Source organism: Neoarius graeffei, chromosome 17, assembly GCF_027579695.1.
Source record: "Neoarius graeffei isolate fNeoGra1 chromosome 17, fNeoGra1.pri, whole genome shotgun sequence".
NCBI lineage: Eukaryota > Metazoa > Chordata > Actinopteri > Siluriformes > Ariidae > Neoarius > Neoarius graeffei.
In genome coordinates this window covers 14,973,441-14,994,994 of record NC_083585.1, presented here as the reverse complement: position 1 = coordinate 14,994,994, position 21,554 = coordinate 14,973,441, and the positions used below count along the sequence as shown (strand labels likewise).

Below are 21,554 nucleotides of genomic sequence, written 5' to 3'. Positions count from 1 at the left end.
GCTCGAACCCTTGTTGTTTGCAGTGCGAGAGGTCCCCCAAGCCTCCACGGGGTTCTCCCCATTTGAATTACTGTATGGGCGTAAGCCGCGTGGCATCTTAGATGTACTGCGGGAAAATTGGGAGGAGGGACCTTCGCAGAGCAAAAATGAAATTCAATACGTTATGGATCTGCGCGCAAAACTCCACACGCTCACCCACTTAACTCAGGAGAATTTGCGGCAGGCCCAGGAACGGCAAACCCGCCTGTACAACAAGGGCACGCGCCTTAGAGAGTTCACTCCGGGAGATAAGGTACTCGTCCTGTTGCCCACGTCGAGCTCCCAATTAATCGCCAAGTGGCAAGGGCCCTTTGAGGTCACACGGCGAGTCGGGGACGTCGACTATGAGGTTAGGCGAACGGACAGGGAGGGGGCGCTACAGATCTACCACCTCAATCTGCTGAAGCTCTGGAATGAGGAGGTCCCCGTGGCGTTGGTGTCGGTAGTTCCGGAGAAGGCGGAGCTGGGGCCGGAGATCCAAAAAGGGTCATTGGCATCTCGCACCTCTCTGGTCCCCTGTGGAGACCACCTCTCCCCGACCCAACTCACGGAGGTCGCCCAGTTGCAGGCCGAGTTTTCGGATGTGTTCTCGCCCCGGCCCGGACGCACCAACCTCATAGAACACCACATAGAGACGCCCCCGGGGGTGGTAGTGCGTAGCCGTCCTTATAGATTACCCGAACACAAAAAAAAGGTGGTTCGGGAAGAACTTCAGGCCATGCTCGAAATGGGCATCGTCGAGGAGTCCCACAGTGACTGGAGCAGCCCGGTGGTCTTGGTTCCCAAGGCCGACGGCTCGGTCCGGTTCTGTGTGGACTATAGAAAAGTCAATGCGGTGTCTAAATTTGACGCGTACCCAATGCCTCGTATTGATGAGCTGCTCGATCGACTAGGCACGGCTCGCTTTTACTCGACACTGGATTTGACGAAGGGATATTGGCAGATCCCCTTGACTCCATTATCCCGGGAAAAAACGGCCTTTTCCACACCGTTCGGCTTACACCAGTTCGTCACACTTCCGTTTGGGCTGTTTGGGGTGCCCGCTACGTTTCAGCGGCTGATGGACCGGATCCTCCGGCCCCACGCCACCTATGCGGCCGCTTACTTAGACGACATCATCATTTATAGTAATGACTGGCAGCGGCACCTGCAACACCTGAGGGCCGTCCTTAGGTCGCTGAGGCGGGCGGGGCTCACTGCCAACCCGAAGAAGTGTGCGATTGGGCGGGTGGAAGTACGGTATCTGGGCTTCCACTTGGGTAACGGGCAGGTGCGTCCCCAAATTAATAAGACAGCAGCGATTGCGGCCTGCCCGAGACCCAAGACCAAAAAGGGGGTGAGACAGTTCCTGGGGCTGGCTGGCTATTATCGTAGGTTTATACCTAATTATTCGGACGTCACCAGCCCGCTGACTGACCTCACTAAAAAGGGGGCACCAGATCCGGTCCAGTGGACGGAGCAGTGCCAGCGGGCTTTCTCTGAGGTAAAGGCTGCACTGTGTGGGGGGCCACTTTTGCACTCCCCTGACTTCTCTCTCCCCTTTTTGTTGCAGACGGATGCGTCGGACAGAGGGCTGGGGGCCGTTTTGTCCCAGCAGGTGGGGGGAGAGGACCGCCCCGTGTTGTACATCAGCCGGAAGCTGTCAGTGCGTGAGGGGCGCTACAGCACTATCGAGAAGGAGTGCCTGGCCATCAAGTGGGCGGTCCTCGCCCTCCGTTACTACCTGCTGGGGCGCTCTTTCACCCTCTGTTCGGACCACGCGCCCCTCCAGTGGCTCCACCGCATGAAGGATGCCAACGCGCGGATCACCCGTTGGTATCTGGCGCTCCAACCTTTCAACTTCAAGGTGGTCCACAGGCCGGGGGCGCAGATGGTCGTGGCGGACTTCCTCTCCCGTCAAGGGGGGGGGGGGGGGGGAGTCGGCTGCGGGCCGGACGGGCGCCCGGCCTGAGTCGGGCGGTGGGGGTATGTGGCAGCGGGGGCGTGGTCAAGCACCGGTCTGTGACAGGAGGGCGGAGCTGGGGAAGGTAAGTGGCAGAATCGCTTCACCTGAGTGTCATTAACCTGTGTTTTGTGTGTTCTCCCCAGTAAACCGCCCTATTTAAGGAGGGAGAGCGAGAGCAGAGGGGAGCATCCCCGGACGAGACGCTGTGTGTGTGTCTCTCTCGCTATTTGTTGAGCATTATTGTAAACCTGAAAAGTGTGGCAATAAAGCCGAGAGCTAAACCTGATCTCTGTCCTGCCGTCCTCTGTGCTCCACCCACACGCAATCTTCGCTACAGTCCCCTTTACTTGTCCTTGCCTGCTGTCTGTCACTGTTTGCATTGTAGTGTAGTGCTGCCAAATGAATCCTGAGATAGAAATGATAGGAAAGAAACAATGATTTTGTTGATGCTGTTAATATTGATACTGAATGTGATGTTATCTATTATCAGCATGAAAACAGCAACATTCTGAGTTATCAAGATTAGGGAGAGGTATGAACTTACCTGCTGAGGATGCCATGATATCTGTACGACTTCATTTTTGGCGCAAATTGATTGATGACACTATGGAAGGATTCAAGAGATGTCTGGTGACCTGATGACATTTTCTTGATGTCCTTCACCAAGGTTGTATTATTGATGATGTCATCAAACTTTTCGGCCACTTTTGTGCCTGGGCAGAACAAGAGTACACAAGATGTCATGAGAATACAGAACAATACAAGTCTACTTTTTATTAACATGGCTTATCAAACATGGTTTGGAGCATGGCTGGTGATTGAGGAGGATTTGTCATTTTCATATTACAGCTATAACATAACTTATTACTAGATAGCTATGTCTAGACAACTATATCTAACTTTTGTAATCAATTTCAATGCACAGGGCTTCACTATTTTGAAGGACATTATAGGTTCCCTGGTCTCCTGGCCAGCTCAGGGGATGTTATGATATATTATTTCATAGTATTCCTGTTTAGGATAGGTCAAGACAGATGAAGCTGAAATACTACATTTACCTGGCTTGAGCCAATTCTTGGCTCTTTCTTCCTGTAGGTCTCCATGAAGACAGGTTGGGAAGATGGCTGAATGTCCACAGTGGATCCCCTGTATGTGGTTTCCCAAGGAATTCCATTTTGCACCACGAAGCTCCTCTTCTTGGTCCCGAGTTGAAGATGCAACCCAATACACATGGTTGTTGATGCTCTTCTCCCAACCAAGAAGATCGTCACAGTTCTTCTGTTTAGCGAGAGCATGGACTTTCTTTTGGACAGCTGTTGATAAACCAGAGAACAGAATATATAATCGCCAGGTGAAATAAGAGAACATGTCTAGAAGTCACAGGGGATAGTTATATGTAACAAAGGTGTAAGTAAAGAATATCAAATGACACTTTCTACTGTGTGTAAACATGACATATGAAAGAATCTAAAAGTACTAGATCAGATTTTTCCATGTGGTGTTTTCATGCAAACATTTGTGACTCCAAAACCACACATTGTTTACCTTTTGCTATATGCCAGACATCATACGTATGCAAGACGTGTGGTAGGTTTTCCCTGACATGCTTGGCCAGTTGACGATGGCGATCGGTGATCAGTTTACCAATCTGCAGTCCATGGTGAGACAGGAAACCCTGGAGTCTTTTGAATCCTTCGAGCTCCATATGGTCAAGTCAAGTTTATTTGTATAGCGCTTTTAACAATAAACATTGTCGCAAAGCAGCTTTACAGAATTTGAACAACTTAAAACATGAGCTAATTTTATGGTATGAGGACGTAACCTCATTGCTCTGGGAAATGGAAAGATATCAAAACAAACTTCCTAAGGTAAAAGATGGAACTCCTTACAATGTGTAATATGTGCATATTTAGTAAAATCAATAATGAATGAAAGACATAATACCTGCACCAGTTCCAGATCGACAATCTTGTTGAGGGTGGCCTCCAGTCCAGTGTACACCCCAAATTTGGCAGAGTGGCCTGGGCTGTCAGCCCGTCCATCGCTGGCGATAACAAGAGGGGTACCGGTTGACTGCAGCTGTCCAACGACTCGCTGTTGTTCCTCTGACCATCGGCACTCAATGGCTGGTTGCAGGATGTCTCTTTGGATGGTATAGAAGGTCTGGTCAGCAATACAAACGAGTCTTAGATGGGAAAGGATGCGCCACATCATCATCCAGCTTCCTCCAGCAAATAGAGTTGCAGCACATAGCAGCAAATTTCCTGCTGGACGACTTTGATAGAAAGGCTGGCTTTCCCACTTGTTTGTGCTGGTGCATGAGTAACACTCCACAGTTATAATCAGTAGTGTGCCCATGAGTCTTTTGCTGATGCAGACATTGCCTGACCTGCAATCCCGGCAGAGCTTGAAGAGGTCCAGGAGCTTTGTCTCAAACACAATGTACTTAGTGTCCTCATGGGGAGGAATAAGCCTGTTGTGCCTCACTTCGACTGAAGGAGCTCTTCCACCTTGTCTGCAGTGACAGGATATACAGTATGATAAACATGACAAATCATTGTCACTCAGTAGTAGTTTTCTATATGTCGTCCAGATTGTGTAACAGAATCCTAAAACATCACACATCGGTGACTTAGTGAATCGGTGTATTAGGGGTGAATTCATGACGATGGTTCGGTTTTCTGGGTTTTGTTTTACTATGCTATGGACTAAGTATTATATGAAATGCTTCATACGTACAATTTCCGAAGCCTTTGTGTGGGTCTCTCAGGCGTGCTTTGGCTATCAGAAGACTCAGGGTCGGAATCACCGCCAGGTGTGAAGTCGGAAGATATTGCGCCTTTCTCCTCCTCCCTCGCCTCTTCAAAGTCCATCTGGTCTTCTTCCTCCTCTGACAGGTCGCAAAAGCTCCCTCTGCTCCTTCCAGTCACATCCAGTGCAATGTATTGTGTCCAAGCATCACGTGTCTGTACTGACACCTGGATACCTGTATAAAGACAAATGAAATGAGACAAATACATGACAATAATGAGCCATGGCTTTCACATTTTTCACATCATGACATAATGAATGTCTGCACTAAAGATATGTGGTCATCTTTTGGAAGACTGATGTCAGACTGACTTCCACATTGTCAATGCTACATGTGCATTTTCTTGTTTATTCAAACTGTAACATGACTGTGGTGTACTTTTTAGGTACATGTTTAGAAAATTTCATTCAGACTTACGCTTTGCATATGATGTGGCAGACCTGCATGTTTGGGTTCCCGTAGAACTGGTAGGGACCCATGTCTGGGTACCGGCAGACTGGCTAGATTGCCTGCTAGTGTCAGGTTGCTGTTGCAGAAAAGGACATAGCAATAACATTCATAATAATGACATTCACAATCATAATAGCCTTGTGAAAAACACTGCATTGCAAGTGCAGTATTTTTTGCAATATGCTGGGTTATTGTGTCGAAATCACTGCAGTAGTATTTTCATAATGTAGCACAACATTTTCTTTTTGATGAAGGGAAGCAGAATAAGACCAGCAATGATGTACAAGGTTTATTATACAGATTCCCTGTAACATTAGATGATGTTTACCTCAATCCAACTGCTGCATCCCGGTTCATGTTCTGACTCGGATTGATGTGGAGAAGCCTGGTCGGTTTGCACACCTGAAAGTGCTTCTTCCAACACCTGAATATGAATAGGACAAGAGGGAATAATATAGGACAGATTCGTAACAGTAAGCAGCTAGTCTTCCATCTGTACGTTATGAGAGTTGTAAACTATTACGGCCATAGAAAGAAGTCTGCACTGCTGAAAAGTTTATGAATCTCGATACACGTGTGCACGTAATTTTAGTAACAACAGGATTTGGAGCAAAAGCTTACACCCATTCAACAGGACAAATATTTGATGATGGTATTACTGTCTTATATAAGGCCAAAAAAAAAAACGTGTGTGTTTCCGGTTACCCGACCCTAAACTTTTTTTTCGTTTTTTTCCCAGTCGCGACTTTTACATATAACCCAACCGCGTGAACCGGAAGTTTTTGTCACTCACTGGGAAAATCAGGGCTTTCCACAAGCGCCGGCTGCCGGACGTACAGCTGACTACACAATTAAGTCCAGCCGGCTACTTTAATGACTTATTTTTGTAGCCCACAGGCTCTAAATATTAATTTTCGATTTTAATAAAATTAAATGTTTATCTAACGGACTGACAATAATGTCAAACTGAACCGCACTCATTTAAGTTGTGATTCGCGCTGTTTGTACCGATAATAATCACAAATTCCCCGCAGACTTCGTTGATCAGGGGAGAGTAACTCATCCGCGGCCCCGACATGCGGTGTGGGCGCGCACTCGGCGGAGGCAGTAGTGTGTCGGGGCCGTCGGAGGGAACAGAAGCAGAGATAACGCTTATTTTGTCTTTCACCTAGAGACATGATTCAAACTTTAAAATGGAGACAAAATTCTCCTGTGTGGATCTGGCATTCAACTTTTTTGCTAGGTTCTATACTTTTTGATCAGTCACAGATCAAACACCATGAGCAAATCTGGAGAAATTCCGGCTTTATAATGGGTGTCTATTGCGTTACACACCAGTGGAGCTCAGGAGTTTAGAGTGTAGGTAGCTTGAAAAAAAAAGCTCTAACTTTCTCATTTAAACTGTTTTCTCAGCCACAATTTTCACTCTACACACACAATTTTCTCAAAAGTTGTAGTCACACATTGTGTGAATCAAGACAAGTGTCTCCCTGAGCGATAGGATTTACAGTTTTTGAATGAGAAGCCTGAAAGTAAGGAGAGGACAGCCGCGCTCTCCCATAGACTCCCATTATAAACGTGGCAGCGCTTTTACTGCAAAATCAGAAAAGTCACTTGTTTTTAACTCGCTCTAGTGTCCACAGTTTTTACACTAGGGACAAAAAAAAATTACATTAATGTGTTCATAGGAGCCTTGTAGCACTCAATGTGAAAGAATTTTGTGAATAGCTCCTTCCGTTTCTGTGTAAATCAGCGTTGTTCGAGGAGAGGGAACTCTGAGAAAAAGCGCTCTATGCTTGTTATATTGTGTCTTTTCCCTGCACCGTTACCAAGGCGACGAGCTCCACTCAGGGAGCAGAGAGGGGAGGGGGGCTGCTCTCTCTCTCTGAACTGAAACAGACATGGTGTATTGAGCTGTTATATTTACAGAAAAATTCATGTTAAAAAGGTGTCTCATGCTGCATCAGATTCATCAGAAGGTGGTAACTCAGGTGACCTGCAAAGAAATTAATTATATTTTGTGAAATTATTCCTGTCTAAATATAGGTTATGGCAGCCATCTTGAAAAAAAATTCAAAAAAAAAAAAATGCCTGCCTACCGACCCTAGTTTTGAAATCTACGTAACCGGAAACACACACTTTTTTTTTTGGCCTAATGATGCTAATAAGGAGGAGGACTGAATTATAGTCTCGCCGAGAACGTACACTTCAGTTTAGCGGGACAGTGGGTCACGAGCATGAATTAGCCAACTGGCCTAATAAACGAGTTGGGATTATAATAAACGTAAACATAAATCCACCGCCAACAACTGAACTAGCCTAGTGGTCTACTGCCACTCGTCTGTTAGATAGGCTACGTGTCCAACATGTCCCACACGCACAATATTTTTCATCGAAGCCCACATGAGAAGATAAATGCATGGAACATCAACTTACCCTCTTCCTCTCTCTCTTCATCCAAGCAGATCTTGTTGGCTGAGGTTTTGGTGAGCGCTTTACTCCCAGCGTTACGTTGGGTATGGCTGTGGACTTCAGGAGTTTTTTTTTTCCTCATGCCGAATTGCGTGTAATAGCTCCCCGAGTCCTGAAAGTCTGAGTCAGCAAAGTGTTCACTGCACAGTGAGCTGGAGGCCGATGGTCCCTTCCATTTCGCTCGCGTCAGCCTCACCTTCTTGACCCATACCTTTTTGATGGTCTCATCTTTGGGGAAGCGATGAAAGCTTACTCCGTCTTTATATGTATTGCTACAACCTGCAATTATACACTGAGTAGGCATGGCTGGAGACTGTAGGCAAAAACTCTGGACTCAGTCTTTGTAAGTAACTAAATCAACTCAAATTACTTTCAGCACTTCAGTCCAGGTGCAACGACTATGCCACTGTGTTATTCTGAAACATACGTCACGAGGTCGCGTGACGTATCTCGTGCTCATAAGTTTATTTTTTGAAGGGTGGAGCTTTGGGTCCTGAAAAACAGATGAAATACCGCTTTCCAGCAATTAGTGCACATTCACAAAATCACGCTCAGAAATGTAAGGTATCACTCTGGATACATGAAAACACATTTGGATCACCGTGGAATTTTGTTTTTTTAACTTAGTTGACCTTTAATGTTAATAAGGATACAATATTATGCAGAGGTGTACTTATTATAAGTACACCTAACACCATTGTTATAAGTCTTAACAATTTTAGACAAATTATACTATTTATAGTCGCGGCGGAGAGTAGAGGGGCGCGAAATGTTTTCTTCTTCCTGGGGGCGTAACAGAAAATAATTGAGAAGCACTGCTCTAGGCTAAATTTACTGCTGACTGTTGAGAAAACTGGTATAGCTTAAAGTTAAAATGAGGAAAACGCCTGTATATCAGCAGTTCAGCGGTTGAAAAGACAGCAACACCATATGTAGTCTTTTGTTCATATTGGAATATGACAATAAGACATTATCTATAGTTTTTTATTGCATAAAGTATCAGATTATATTCATACTTATTAGGGCCTTACATAAAATAACAGCAAATTATATTATTTAAACATATATGTTTTTCCTTGAGATCAACATTATATAACAAACATACCATATATTTAACATCTTTCTGTAGAAAAGAAGGTATGATTTTGTTGAATGGTTAACGGTCTTATACTGTAAATTTAAATGTACACATCAGCAAAATCTGTAATTTAGACAGAATAATACTGTTAATTTTATGGTATTTGCATGCTTGTGATATTATGGTATTTTCCCATTAATTTAAAATTTTTTAAATTTTCCTGTTTCCTACATATTATGACCGTAAAAATTACAGTTATGTACTGTTTCTTACAATAATTTCTTTACAATAATTCACTGTATTTACTACGGTGATATACTATTTTACATTTTACGGTCTTTTAATGCTGCTATTTGTCAGTTTTTTACCATAATTTCTACGGCCATATTGATGAGGGCAGGGCTTTTGGGTTCTTTTAAGGTATTTATCAAATGTTTTTTTTAACCCTGATTAACTCAGTTTTAAATATTATCTTGGATCACTTTTTAAAGCACACACATGAAATGTTTTTAACCTACCTATGAAATCACCTTTCTTCAGTTATAGTTTTAATAAAGATTTTTAACCAAATGTGTCTGTATATGTCTCTCTCAGAATGAACTCATTCCCTTTTTCCAGGTAAGTAATAAAGTAACACAACACAGGGTTTTAGAAAAATACGTCTCAATTATTTACTTAATAAAGAAATGATTATTTCTAATGAAATAAGAAAATTAAATAAAAATATGAATGTTCTTTTAAACCTTCAAAATAAAAAATCCCTCTTTTTAAGGAAAATACTGTAAATGCTGTACCATATTGTAGGTCTTCGAGCGAGTGGGTGGAGCACAGAAGTACGGCAGGCCAGAACTGAGTTTCCAAAAACTCTTTATTTTTACACTTTTCAGTGATTTCACGATCTCCCAGCCACACATACACGTACACACACATACAGTGGTGCTTGAAAGTTTGTGAACCCTTTAGAATTTTCTATATTTCTGCATAAATATGACCTAAAACATCATCAGATTTTCACACAAGTCCTAAAAGTAGATAAAGTGAACCCAGTTAAACAAATGAGACAAAAATATTATACTTGGTCATTTATTTATTGAGGAAAATGATCCAATATTACATATCTGTGAGTGGCAAAAGTATGTGAACCTTTGCTTTCAGTATCTGGCGTGACCCCCTTGTGCAGCAATAACTGCAACTAAATGTTTCCGGTAACTGTTGATCAGTCCTGCACATCGGCTTGGAGGAATTTTAGCCCATTCCTCCATACAGAACAGCTTCAACTCTGGGATGTTGGTGGGTTTCCTCACATGAACTGCTCGCTTCAGGTCCTTCCACAACATTTCGATTGGATTAAGATCAGGACTTTGACTTGGCCATTCCAAAACAGTAACTTTATTCTTCTTTAACCATTCTTTGGTAGAACGACTTCTGTGCTTAGGGTCGTTGTCTTGCTGCATGACCCACCTTCTCTTGAGACTCAGTTCATGGACAGATGTCCTGACATTTTCCTTTAGAATTCGCTGGTATAATTCAGAATTCATTGTTCCATCAATGATGGCAAGCTGTCCTGGCCCAGATGCAGCAAAACAGGCCCAAACCATGATACTACCACCACCACCATGTTTCACAGATGGGATAAGGTTCTTATGCTGGAATGTAGTGTTTTCCTTTCTCCAAACATAACGCTTCTCATTTAAACCAAAAAGTTCTATTTTGGTCTCATCCATCCACAAAACATTTTTCCAATAGCCTTCTGGCTTGTCCACGTGATCTTTAGCAAACTGCAGACGAGCAGCAATGTTCTTTTTGGAGAGCAGTGGCTTTCTCCATGCAACCCTGCCATGCAAACCATTGTTGTTCAGTGTTCTCTTGATGGTAGACCCAGGAACATTAACATTAGCCAATGTGAGAGAGACCTTCAGTTGCTTAGAAGTCACCCTGGGGTCCTTTGTGACCTCGCCGACTATTAGACACCTTGCTCTTGGAGTGATCTTTGTTGGTGGACCACTCCTGGGGAGGGTAACAATGGTCTTGAATTTCCTCCATTTGTACACAGTCTGTCTGACTGTGGATTGGTGGAGTCCAAACTCTTTAGAGATGGTTTTGTCACCTTTTTCAGCCTGATGAGCATCAACAACACTTTTTCTGACGTCCTCAGAAATCTCCTTTGTTCGTGCCATGATACACTTCCACAAACATGTGTTGTGAAGATCAGACTTTGATAGATCTCTGTTCTTTAAATAAAACAAGGTGCCCACTCACACCTGATTGTCATCCCATTGACTGAAAACACCTGACTCTAATTTCACCTTCAAATTAACTGCTAATCCTAGAGGTTCACATACTTTTGCCACTCACAGATATGTAATATTGGATAATTTTCCACAATAAATAAATGACCAAGTGTAATATTTTTGTCTCATTTGTTTAACTGGGTTCACTTTATCTACTTTTAGGACTTGTGTGAAAATCTGATTATGTTTTAGGTCATATTTATGCAGAAATATAGAAAATTCTAAAGGGTTCACAAACTTTCAAGCACCACTGTAAGTCGTCTGGTTGGGGAGAGAGCTCTCTTCCTCTGCTCTCTCCTTTTATAGGGCGCGGTCACTGGGGAAGACACACAAACACAGATTAACTGACATCAGGTGCAGTGATTCTGCCACTGCCTTCCCTGACTCCACCCTCCGTTCACAGACCGACGCTTGACCACGCCCCCGCTGCCACACATATATAAATGCATAAACAACAATATAAACACTTAACCCTCCAAATGATTAACTCAGAAAAGTTCAATTTACAAACTTCAAGGTCACTTAAAGAAACATAATTTGTGGGCCCACGCACACCTTAATGCACTGTCTACTAAAGCCAGCAACTAAAATTATTATAAAACTAAAATGTACATTTTAGCTTGTGTTCGTTGTGGCCCAAAACTTAATGGCTGCTTCACTCGTCAGCGAGCAAAACAAAATGAATGATACCTGAGTTAATTTTCCAGTCCCGTCCTTCCTCCCACAGTTACAGGTGCAGGCTCAGCATCAGATCAGCATCTCACCACAGACTCTGTCGGTTTCTCTTTTCTCCTCCCACATTGCCAGAAGAACTCACGAGTGCAGTCCTGGTTGCTCTAAGCTCTGTCTGGGTTTCTTCTCTGTCTTCAAGTTGAAAGCAGCAGATAAACCCCTCAAACAGTTCAACTGATGGAGTCAAACTTTAACTAGAAAATGTCTGTTCACTTGTAATGGACTGACTCAAGCTTATACTTCCAGGTGGCTAAGTGTTAGTATTAGCGGTAACACAAAACGTAAACAGTCTCTGAACTTCATGTAGAAATTCCTCCCGTTTCTCAACATGCAGCTTGTCTCTCTTCTCACTGATTTTCGTGCAAACAATCATAAAACACAAGTTACACACTGGTTTGTGCACTCCTAACTTTCAAATTAACACCGAAAATCTCTGTATCACGCTCACTCTTTAGCTTCACTCTCGCCACTCTCTCGTAGGCTGTCTCTCTCCCTTGTCCATGCTGAAACACCTGAGACCTGACACTCCTGCCGATCGTTATTAACCCCATAAATGCTGGTTTAGACAGTTTTTAGAAATACATTGTCTTTTAGATAAACAATAAACATATAATATTTTTTTAACTGCTTTTAACCTTTTTATCATAACTTTTAAAAATGAGTTTCAACCTTTTTAATCACACTATATGCTTTGAATACTAAATGATACTATAAGCATCACTTAATACCTCATGTTTTTAACCGGATTACACAGGCTTTGGAATATCGCTAGTTTCAGACGATGAACAGTGTCGATTGTTATAATCTTCTATAACCGAAGGCCATTCCGCAGACCTTGGAAATATTGCTGGGTCACAGTGTAAGTATGTCTTTTTCCCATCAGAGAAATGTAAGCTACAAACACTTGTCCATTCCGATTCAGTTCGAAGGTTTTCATTGCGGATTAAACTTGTCCATTTCTTCTCTTCTTCTCAACTGGCAGCTGATAAAAGCTCAAATTAGGTGTTCTCTTTGTTGTGGAGACACAGTAAGGCACACAGAAATTCACTTTCGGCATGGTTAAAACCAGTTCGACAGAACAATGCAGTGTTTAACAAAGGCGAAAGTAAGCAATACGGCAGAGCTGACCCCGGATATCGCCCATAATGCATTGCGGTAAACAAGCGATGACGTAGTTATGTGTTAGGGTCATTTGATCTATTATGTTAATGTTAGGATGTGCTTAACATTATCTTGAGTCTGTCTACCTTTTATAAAACCTGACTGGTCCTCATCAATCAAATCAATCAAAGTTTTCAAATCTTTTAGAAATTATTGAAGTAAAAATCTTATAATCTACATTTAGGATTGAAATGGATCAGAAGGATTCACAGTGTTCTTTATTTTTCCCTTCCTTTGGAATAACTGAAATTATAGCCTCTTTCCATGAGGGGGGTATTTTACCCTCTGTCAGAGTTAGATTGAAAGAATTTAAAAGTAACGGAGTTAATTCTTCCCTAAATGTTTTCTAACCTCTTAAAGGGGTGGAGTTCCCTCCATATGTCAAACATCCCCAGTTCAGTTAGTGAGGTGCTGACAAGTTTTGATAGTTGGGTCTTATTTCTCTTATTGTTGGTTGTGTCCAGTTTCACATTCAAAATCACGTTGAAGTCCCCTGCGCAGATTAGAATTCCTTCATTTCCCAAGGCTATGATCTCAAATGCTGACTTCAGAAATGCTCTATCACAATTAGGTGGCACATAAACATTGATGAAAGTAACTACATTATTATCCATTTTCCCTTTTACAATTACATACCTCCCCTCTCTGTCACTTATTTCTTTATTGACTTCAAAATTAACAGAGCTGGAGATTAATATGGCAACTCCCCTTTTTGGACCCTTCTTAAAAGAGCTAAAGAAGGTATTTTTAAATCCAAATCTCAGTTTATCATGTTCTTGCTGAGAAAGATGTGTTTCTTGTAAATATATCACTTGAATCTTTTCTTTCCTCATTTTAGCCATTACTTTTCCTCTTTTAATTGGATTATTTAAACCATTCACATTTAAAGACACTATCCTCACATTGTTACACTGCATCACTTATAAAAACAAAAGAAAATATCAGTGGCCCCACTAACATTGCCAAAATGGTGGCATGAAACAAACAAAACACATAAAACAGATGAACTTCCAAATAACAGAAGATCTTCTCGCCCTCCAATATTCCGATTCCTTTGGTGGACCTAGGGAATAACTTCTTATTCAAAGAGGGGCCTAACTTAGTATCTATCATTTGACATTAGCACCTACAGTAAAGGTTTTAGTCATACTAAATGAGTCCAATGTGAAAACAAAAGAGAAAAAGAAAAAACCCTCAGACCCCTGATAGTCACTTTTCTGTTTACATATGGTTAGTATGCTGATCATTATTCAGGTTACTCAATACACAGGCAGAATCAGAACATTCCTACCAGTTTTGCTATCTTCATTTCTTTATATTTTCTGACTTTAGTCAAGAGATCTTCTAAATTCTTGTAGCTTTTCCTTAGCTCGTGTCACTGCTGTTGTTGCGTTGCTACTCCGGGATCCCTCTGTGTGCCGCCACTCCATTGCCATGCGGAGCCACATCTCCAGCCCCTGAATTAGCCACCTAGTTTGGTGTCAACACTGCGAGCCCACGTCTCTCCAATTCCTCATTCCCTTGTGCTGTTATAGGTTCGGGTTCCCGTCTCCCAGTGGATCCTCATCCTGGTAAATGGTGTCTGAAACCAAATTCCTTTCTCCTTCAAGACTTGTTTACCAGCATTGTATTCCTTTCTCTTTTGAACAACCTCTATCGCATAATCATGATCGAATGATAGTATTTTGCTTCCTAGTTGTACTTTCTTTTTCCATACCTCCCTCAAAACTCTCTCTTTAATGGCGAATTCCAGGAAATTCACAATGATGGGTCTCGGCTGGGCCCCGTCTGCAGGCTTCTGTGCAGGCGACTGATGTGCTCTTTGAATTTGGAAGTTAAAGTCCTCTGGCATGTGAAGTTCGCGTCTAAGCAGGTCTTGCACAAATTTGGCAGCAGACTCGCCCTCTTCCCCCTCTTTAACCCCGTAGATACAGAGTTATTTCTTCTTGACCTAGACTCCAACTCCATTAATTTTTCCTGGAGAGTTTTTTGTTCTTTCAAGGAGGTAATGAAAGCATTGTTTGCCTCCTGTGCCCAGTTTTCTAGCTTCTCAATCCACAACTCTGCCTCATTTACTTTGCCACTCTGCAGCTGCTGTTCAGTGGTGAGCTTAACAAGTTGTTGGTTTATATTTTGTTTGAAATCCTCCAAGTCTTTTCTCATACTGTTCCTCAGTGTTTCTCCAAATGCACGAAAGCCATCTTAAATTTCTGCTTTCAGGTCTCGTATCTCCTTGCTGATAGTTTTTAGGTGCGAGCACGTCTCAGCCTCACCTCCAGCTAGGTGTGTTGTTTCATGGTTGCCATCTTCTTCCATCTCACGGTTTGCTGGTGATTTTTCCATTTTGTCTTTCACCATGTTTTTAGTCTGATGAGCTTGAGTTTTCTTATTCATTCCTACTCTTCCCCCTTCTCATTGCAGCAGGTATGATTTCTAGCTCTGTTTATTCGAGTTTTTGGGGAGTTTTTACATTTGACTATCAAGAGATCTGATGTCCTGCTGCCTAATTCTCTATGTTGTAACCGGAAGTCTGAGACATTTTACTATTTCATGAAAAATACATGCTCATTTTGAATTTGATGGCAGCAACACGTCTCAAAAAAGTTGGGATGGGGGCTGGAAAAGTAAGTGGTACTAAAAAGAAACAGCTGGAGGAACATTTTGCAACTAATTAGGTTAATTGGCAACAGGTCTGTAGTTTTTGGGTATAAAAAGAGCATTTTAGAGAGGCAGAATCTCTCAGAAGTAAAGATGGGCAGAGGTTCACCAAATCTGTGAAAAACTGCATTTACAAATTGTGGAAAAATTTCAGAATAATGGTCCTCAACATAACATTGTGAGGACTTTGAATATCTCATCATCTACAGTATATAATATCAAAAGATTCTGAGAGAATCTTTGTGCGCAAGGGACAAGGCTGAAAATCAATATTGGAAGTCCGTAATCTTTGGGCCCTCAGGCGGCACTGCATTAAAAGCAGGCATGATTTTGTAATGGAAATCACTGCATGGGCTCAGGAACACTTCCAAAATCATTGTCTGTGAACACAGTTCACCACAAATGCAAGTTCAAGCTCTATCATGCAAAGAAAAAAATATATGTGAACATGATCCAGAAACGCCGCAGTCTTCTCTGGGCCAAAGCTCATTTAAAATGGACTGAGGCAAAGTGGAAAACTGTTCTGTGGTCAGACGAATTGAAATTTGAAATTCTTTTTGAAATCATGGATGATGTGTCCTCCAGGCTAAAGAAAAGAGGGACCATCTGCCTTATTATCAGCACTCAGTTCAAAAACCAGTATCTCTGATGGTATGGGGGTACATTAGTGCCTATGGCATGGGCTAGCTTGCACATCTAGAAAGGCTCCATCAATGCTGAAAGGTATATACAGGTTTTAGTGCAACATATGCTCCCATCCAGACAATGTCTTTTTACATTTGTAAATTATTGCATTCTGTTTTTATTTACATTTTACACAATGTCCCAACTTTTTGGAATTGGGGTTGCACTTATCACACACATTTTAATGACACTTACTTGTCTCTAAACTGTATTTATAAACTATGCTTGATGCTGGGGTAAGTATAAATATAACAAAGGGGATGTATTTTACTTGCCAGGAAATGCATCCCTCTGTGAAATCTGATTATAGTGTTATGAGACACTTGTACAAGTAACTCGTACCACTCTCAAACATGAGTGATACTAAAGCACTTGATGATGGGAGCAACAGAAATGCAAAAATAAGAGGGATGCTTTTTTTCAGCATCCACCTGCCAGAAAAGATATTCCCTGTTTTAATCTGCTGTATTGTAGCTACACTTATGAAACTTGCACATGTAAAATAAATAGATGAAAATAAGAAAACATACTGTAATTATATATGTACTAGTAATTCCACTCCATTTACATTTAAATTGTGTTAAATTGTGTTAACAATACCACTGAAGTCAATTGTATTGAAATATGCAGTAGTATTAAAATGATGATAGGACAGCTTCCTTGGTATTACTGTATGTCATAAAATTGTTGACTTAGTAGTCCTGCTAATAACCTCATATTTTATGTTCAAAACAAAGGATCTGTGGTTGAATTTTGTTTGATAATGAAAAGAAGAAAACAACTCTCAAATTTCTGAAAAATTTCCAAGCAATTAGTTAAAATAAAAAACAATGAGCTATAATAAATAACATTAGTAAATTAACAACAAGCTGATAATCCCAAATAAAAAATACAAGAAAATAAATTTTACAAATAACTAATAAATAAAGTTTGTAGAAATTAAAATTGCAAGAATGCAAACAAATAAATAAACCAATAAATAAATACAACAACTAACAAATAAAACTGGCAAGAACTGAACCTTTATCTGCAACCGCAATTCCAAAAATGTTGGGATGCTGTGTATAATGTAAATAAAGGCAGAATGCCATGATTTTGCAGATCACCCTATATTTCATTGAAAATGGTACAAAAACAACATATAAAATGTTGAAACTGAAATTTTATGTTTTTTTGAAAAATATATGCTCATTTTGAAATTGATGCCAGCAACATTTTTCAAAAAAGTTAGGGCAGGGGCATGTTTACCACTGTGTTGCATCACCTCTACTTTTAAAAATAGGTACCCTATCAGTACATGTAACTACCGCTTATTAATAAAATTGTTTTCTGATACCATGTCCATACAGTAAATATAGCATATATATTTATTCTGAGGCAGTAGCCACAAAAATGAAGCGTAATCTAAAAATGAACAATTAAAAAATCACAGAAGTAAAATATACCAAGTATCTGTACTTTATATTATTCTACTCTTAAATCTTACAGTTTTCGAAACTGAAACCTCCAAACCGAAGCTGATATACACATGCTGTCGCCATGACTGAAACTCTTATTTCCTGGAAAAGGCCTGGCGCTAGAGCTCAGTGGTCTCAATACTCTTTTCAACAACTTCCTGTAACAACTCGGAAGTGCGTCACATCTACATCACACATGGGACCACTGGCCAAAGAAGGTGAGGAAAAGGGGACAAACTGGAGTATATTTTAAAATAGGAACGCACTTTCCCTCGGTAATAAGCATAAATGTGTCTGAAAGTGAGGCGGCATGGTGGTGTAGTGGTTAGCACTGTCGCCTCACAGCAAGAAGGTCCTGGGTTTGAGCCCAGTGGCCGACGAGGGCCTTTCTGTGTGGAGTTTGCATGTTCTCCCCGTGTCCGCGTGGGTTTCCTCCGGGTGCTCCGGTTTCCCTCACAGTCCAAAGACATGCAGGTTAGGTTAACTGGTGTCTCTAAATTGACCGTAGGTGTGAGTGTGAATGGTTGTTTGTCTCTATGTGTTAGCTCTGCGATGACTTGGCGACTTGTCCAGCGTGTACCCTGCCTCTCACCCATAGTCAGCTGGGATAGGCTCCAGCTTGTCTATACAGGATAAGCGGCTACAGATAATGAATGGATGGATGGATGTCTGAAAGTGATTTCTTTAGTCTGGTCCATTTATTTTGAATGGTGAACCGAAGTGTATACACTCACCGGACATTTTAATAGGAACACATATGCGTATGCGCATGTGCAGTGTGTTATTGTTACACTCATCCTTACATTCTTACAACACGATGACATAGTGGCTACAGCCTCTATGAGGCAGTAGCCACAACAACGCTGTAAATGTTTAGGAACTGAGGAGACCAATTTCTGTAGTTTTAAAAATGAAATGTTGTCCCATTTTTGCCTGATATACAATTTAAGTTACTGAACATTTCAGGGTCATATTTTTCATTTCATAATGTGCCAAATGTTTTCAATGGGAGACAGGTCTGGAGTGTAGTTTAGCAACCAGACTCTTTCACTTTACTCTCGTGGTTACCAGAGGACTAGCCCCCCACTGTAACCCTAGCTATGTAATAGGCGAGAGGCCGAGGGCTGCGGAAACGGAGATCGGCGCCGCCCGATGCGCCACATGGCGCAGGAAGGACTTTAACTTAACTTAACTCTTTCACTTTGGAGCCATGCAGTTTTAATAAATGCAGAATGTGGTTTGGCATTGTCTTGCTGAAAGAAGGAAGGCCTTCCCTGAAAAAGATTTTGTCTGGATGGCAGCATGTTGCTCCAAAACCTGCATATTTCATTCAGCATTAATGGTGCCTCCCAGATGTGCCATGCTCACTAATGCCACCCATATCATCACAGACGCTGGCTTTTGAAATGTGTGGTTATAACAAGCTGGATGTTCCCTCTCCTCTTTAGTTCAGAGGATGCAGTCTCCATAATTTCAAAAAAGAATTTCAGATTTTGAATTGTCAGACCAGAGCACAGTTTTCCACTTCGCTTCAGTCCATTGTAAAAGAGCTCAGGCCCAGAGAATGTGGCAGTGTTTCTGGATATTGTTTATATATGGTTTTAACTTGCATTTGTGGAGGCAGTGAAGAACTGTGTTTACAGACGATGGTTTTCAGAAGTGTTCCTATGCCCGTATAGTGATTTCCACTACAGAATCATGCCTGTTTTTAATGCAGTGTCACCTGAGGTCCTGAAGATCACAGGCATCCAATGTCAGTTTTCAGCATTGTCTCTTGCGTACAGAAATTTCTCTGGAGTCTCTGAACCTTTTAATGATATTATGTACCATAGATGATGTAATTCCCCAAATCCCCAATTTTACAGTGAGGAACATTATTCTTAAATTGTTACACTATTTGCCCACACAGTTATTCTCAGAGTGATTAACCCCTCCCCAGCTTTACTTCTGAGAGACTCAGCCTCTCTGGGATGCTCTTTTTAGACCAAAACTGACCTGTTGCCAGTTAACCTAATTAGTTTTTGTTAACATTACACAACGTTTCCAGTCTTTTGTTGCCCCGTACTAATTTTTTGAAACATATTGCTGGCACTACATTCAAAATGAGCATACATTTTCCAAAAAACAATAAGATTCCTCAGTTTCAACATTTGATATGTTGTCTTTGTACTATTTTCAATGATATCCGTCAACGACATCAGTGATGAGGAGATTGCGCATCGGATAAACAGTGCTGCAGTAGCATTTGGCAAAGTCAAACAGCGAATGTTCACTAATCGTGACATCACTTTGAACACCAAAATCCTGGTCTATAAAGCCATCATTGTCCCAACACTGCTGTACAGTGCAGAAACTTGGACCACCTACAAAAGACATATTAAGTTGTATGTTAATAAAAACACGTTTTTATTAACATTTTACACAGCATACCAACAGCGCTGCCTGAGACGTATTCTCTGAGTGATGTGACAAGACAAATGCATCAACATCAGCGTACTGGAGCAATGTCAGATGACCAGTATTGAAGCCACCATTATGAAGCACCGCCTCTGCTGGGTTGGACATCTGGTGTGCATGAGTGACACCAGGCTCCCAAAGAAAGTTTTCTACTCTGAACTATCGGAAGGAACTTGCAAGGTTGGTGCCCCAAAGAAACATTACAAGGATGAGCTGAAGTACAACCTGAAGAAGTGCGGCATAGATCCCGAGAACTGGGAAGCTCTTGCAGTGGACCACAAGAAGTGGTGAAGAACAGTGCATGATGGAGTCCTCCACTTTGAGACTCAGCGAGTGGCCCGAGAAACTGCTGCAAGAGAAAAAAGGAAGGCGACAGCAAATAAGATGGCTGACATCACAGGAGACCATGTGTGTCCAAAGTGTGGCCATGCTTGCCAAACTTGCACTGGCCTTCTCTCCCATTTGCGGACACATAAGAAGTATCATGGCGGCTTACTTGAATTGAGTGGCAGTGACGACGAATTTTCAATGAAATATAGGCTTTCCATAATTTGCAAATGATCACATTCTGTTTTTATTAACATTTTACACAGCATCCCAACTTTTTTGGAAACAGGGCTGTACATGCCAGACATAGGTAGTCTTTGTCCAGTGGAGGCTTTTGTGCACACTCGTAGTACCACCTTCCACAAATGTCACAGTAGATCTGAAAAAAAAAAAAATATATATATATATATATATATATATATATATATATATATATATATATATATATATATATATATATTTAACCTCCTAAGACCCAAGCTGTTTTTTTTACATGCATTTTTTATTTCTTTTTGCTATTTGGGCTTATTAGAACCTGATTAGAATAAAAACTAAGCATCATCTTTGATAAGATGTACTTTTTGAGAAAAAGTATGTCCACATATGTGGATTCTTGTTCTGAATTTCTAAAAAGTGCTGTCCACGTATGTGACCGCTAGGCCCTAGGAGGATATATATATATATATATAAATATATAAATAAATAACAGTTCTTATAAGGCAACACATTTTTAAATCTCATCTCATTATCTCTAGCCGCTTTATCCTTCTACAGGGTCGCAGGCAAGCTGGAGCCTATCCCAGCTGACTACGGGCGAAAGGCGGGGTACACCCTGGACAAGTCACCAGGTCATCACAGGGCTGACACATAGACACAGGCAACCATTCACACCTACAGTCAATTTAGAGTCACCAGTTAACCTAACCTGCATGTCTTTGGACTGTGGGGGAAACCGGAGCACCCGGAGGAAACCCACGCGGACAGAACATGC

At 41.6% G+C, this 21,554-nt stretch overlaps 1 protein-coding gene across 3 annotated transcripts; it reads right to left on the bottom strand.

Annotated features, from left to right (window-relative positions):
- Window positions 1–1,894: 1,894 nt before the first annotated feature.
- LOC132864618 (uncharacterized) lies at window positions 1,895–12,314 on the bottom strand. 3 transcript variants are annotated; one of them, XM_060898037.1, is made up of 10 exons: window positions 11,778–12,314; window positions 7,683–8,211; window positions 5,575–5,670; window positions 5,214–5,322; window positions 4,724–4,970; window positions 3,929–4,499; window positions 3,530–3,683; window positions 3,043–3,297; window positions 2,529–2,697; window positions 1,895–2,390 (listed from the first exon to the last, which is right to left on the bottom strand). In XM_060898037.1, the coding sequence occupies exons 2-10, from the start codon at window positions 7,701–7,703 to the stop codon at window positions 2,261–2,263; spliced, it is 1,752 nt and encodes a 583-aa protein (XP_060754020.1). In that variant the 5' UTR covers window positions 7,704–8,211; window positions 11,778–12,314; the 3' UTR covers window positions 1,895–2,260. The 3 variants fall into 3 exon arrangements, with proteins under 3 accessions (XP_060754020.1, XP_060754019.1, XP_060754021.1); XM_060898036.1 differs by lacking the exon at window positions 11,778–12,314 and having other exon boundaries at window positions 7,683–8,635; XM_060898038.1 differs by lacking the exon at window positions 11,778–12,314 and having other exon boundaries at window positions 3,530–3,632; window positions 7,683–8,635.
- Between the last annotated feature and the right edge of the window lie 9,240 nt (window positions 12,315–21,554).

Coding starts and splice junctions, on each gene's coding strand:
- LOC132864618 (XM_060898037.1), bottom strand. CDS start 7,703: ATGAAGAGAGAGAGGAAGAGG. Junction 4,971..5,213: donor TGCCACATCATATGCAAAGC/GTAAGTCTGAAT, acceptor GTCTTTATACAG/GTATCCAGGTGTCAGTACAG. Junction 2,698..3,042: donor CAAGAATTGGCTCAAGCCAG/GTAAATGTAGTA, acceptor TGTTCTGCCCAG/GCACAAAAGTGGCCGAAAAG.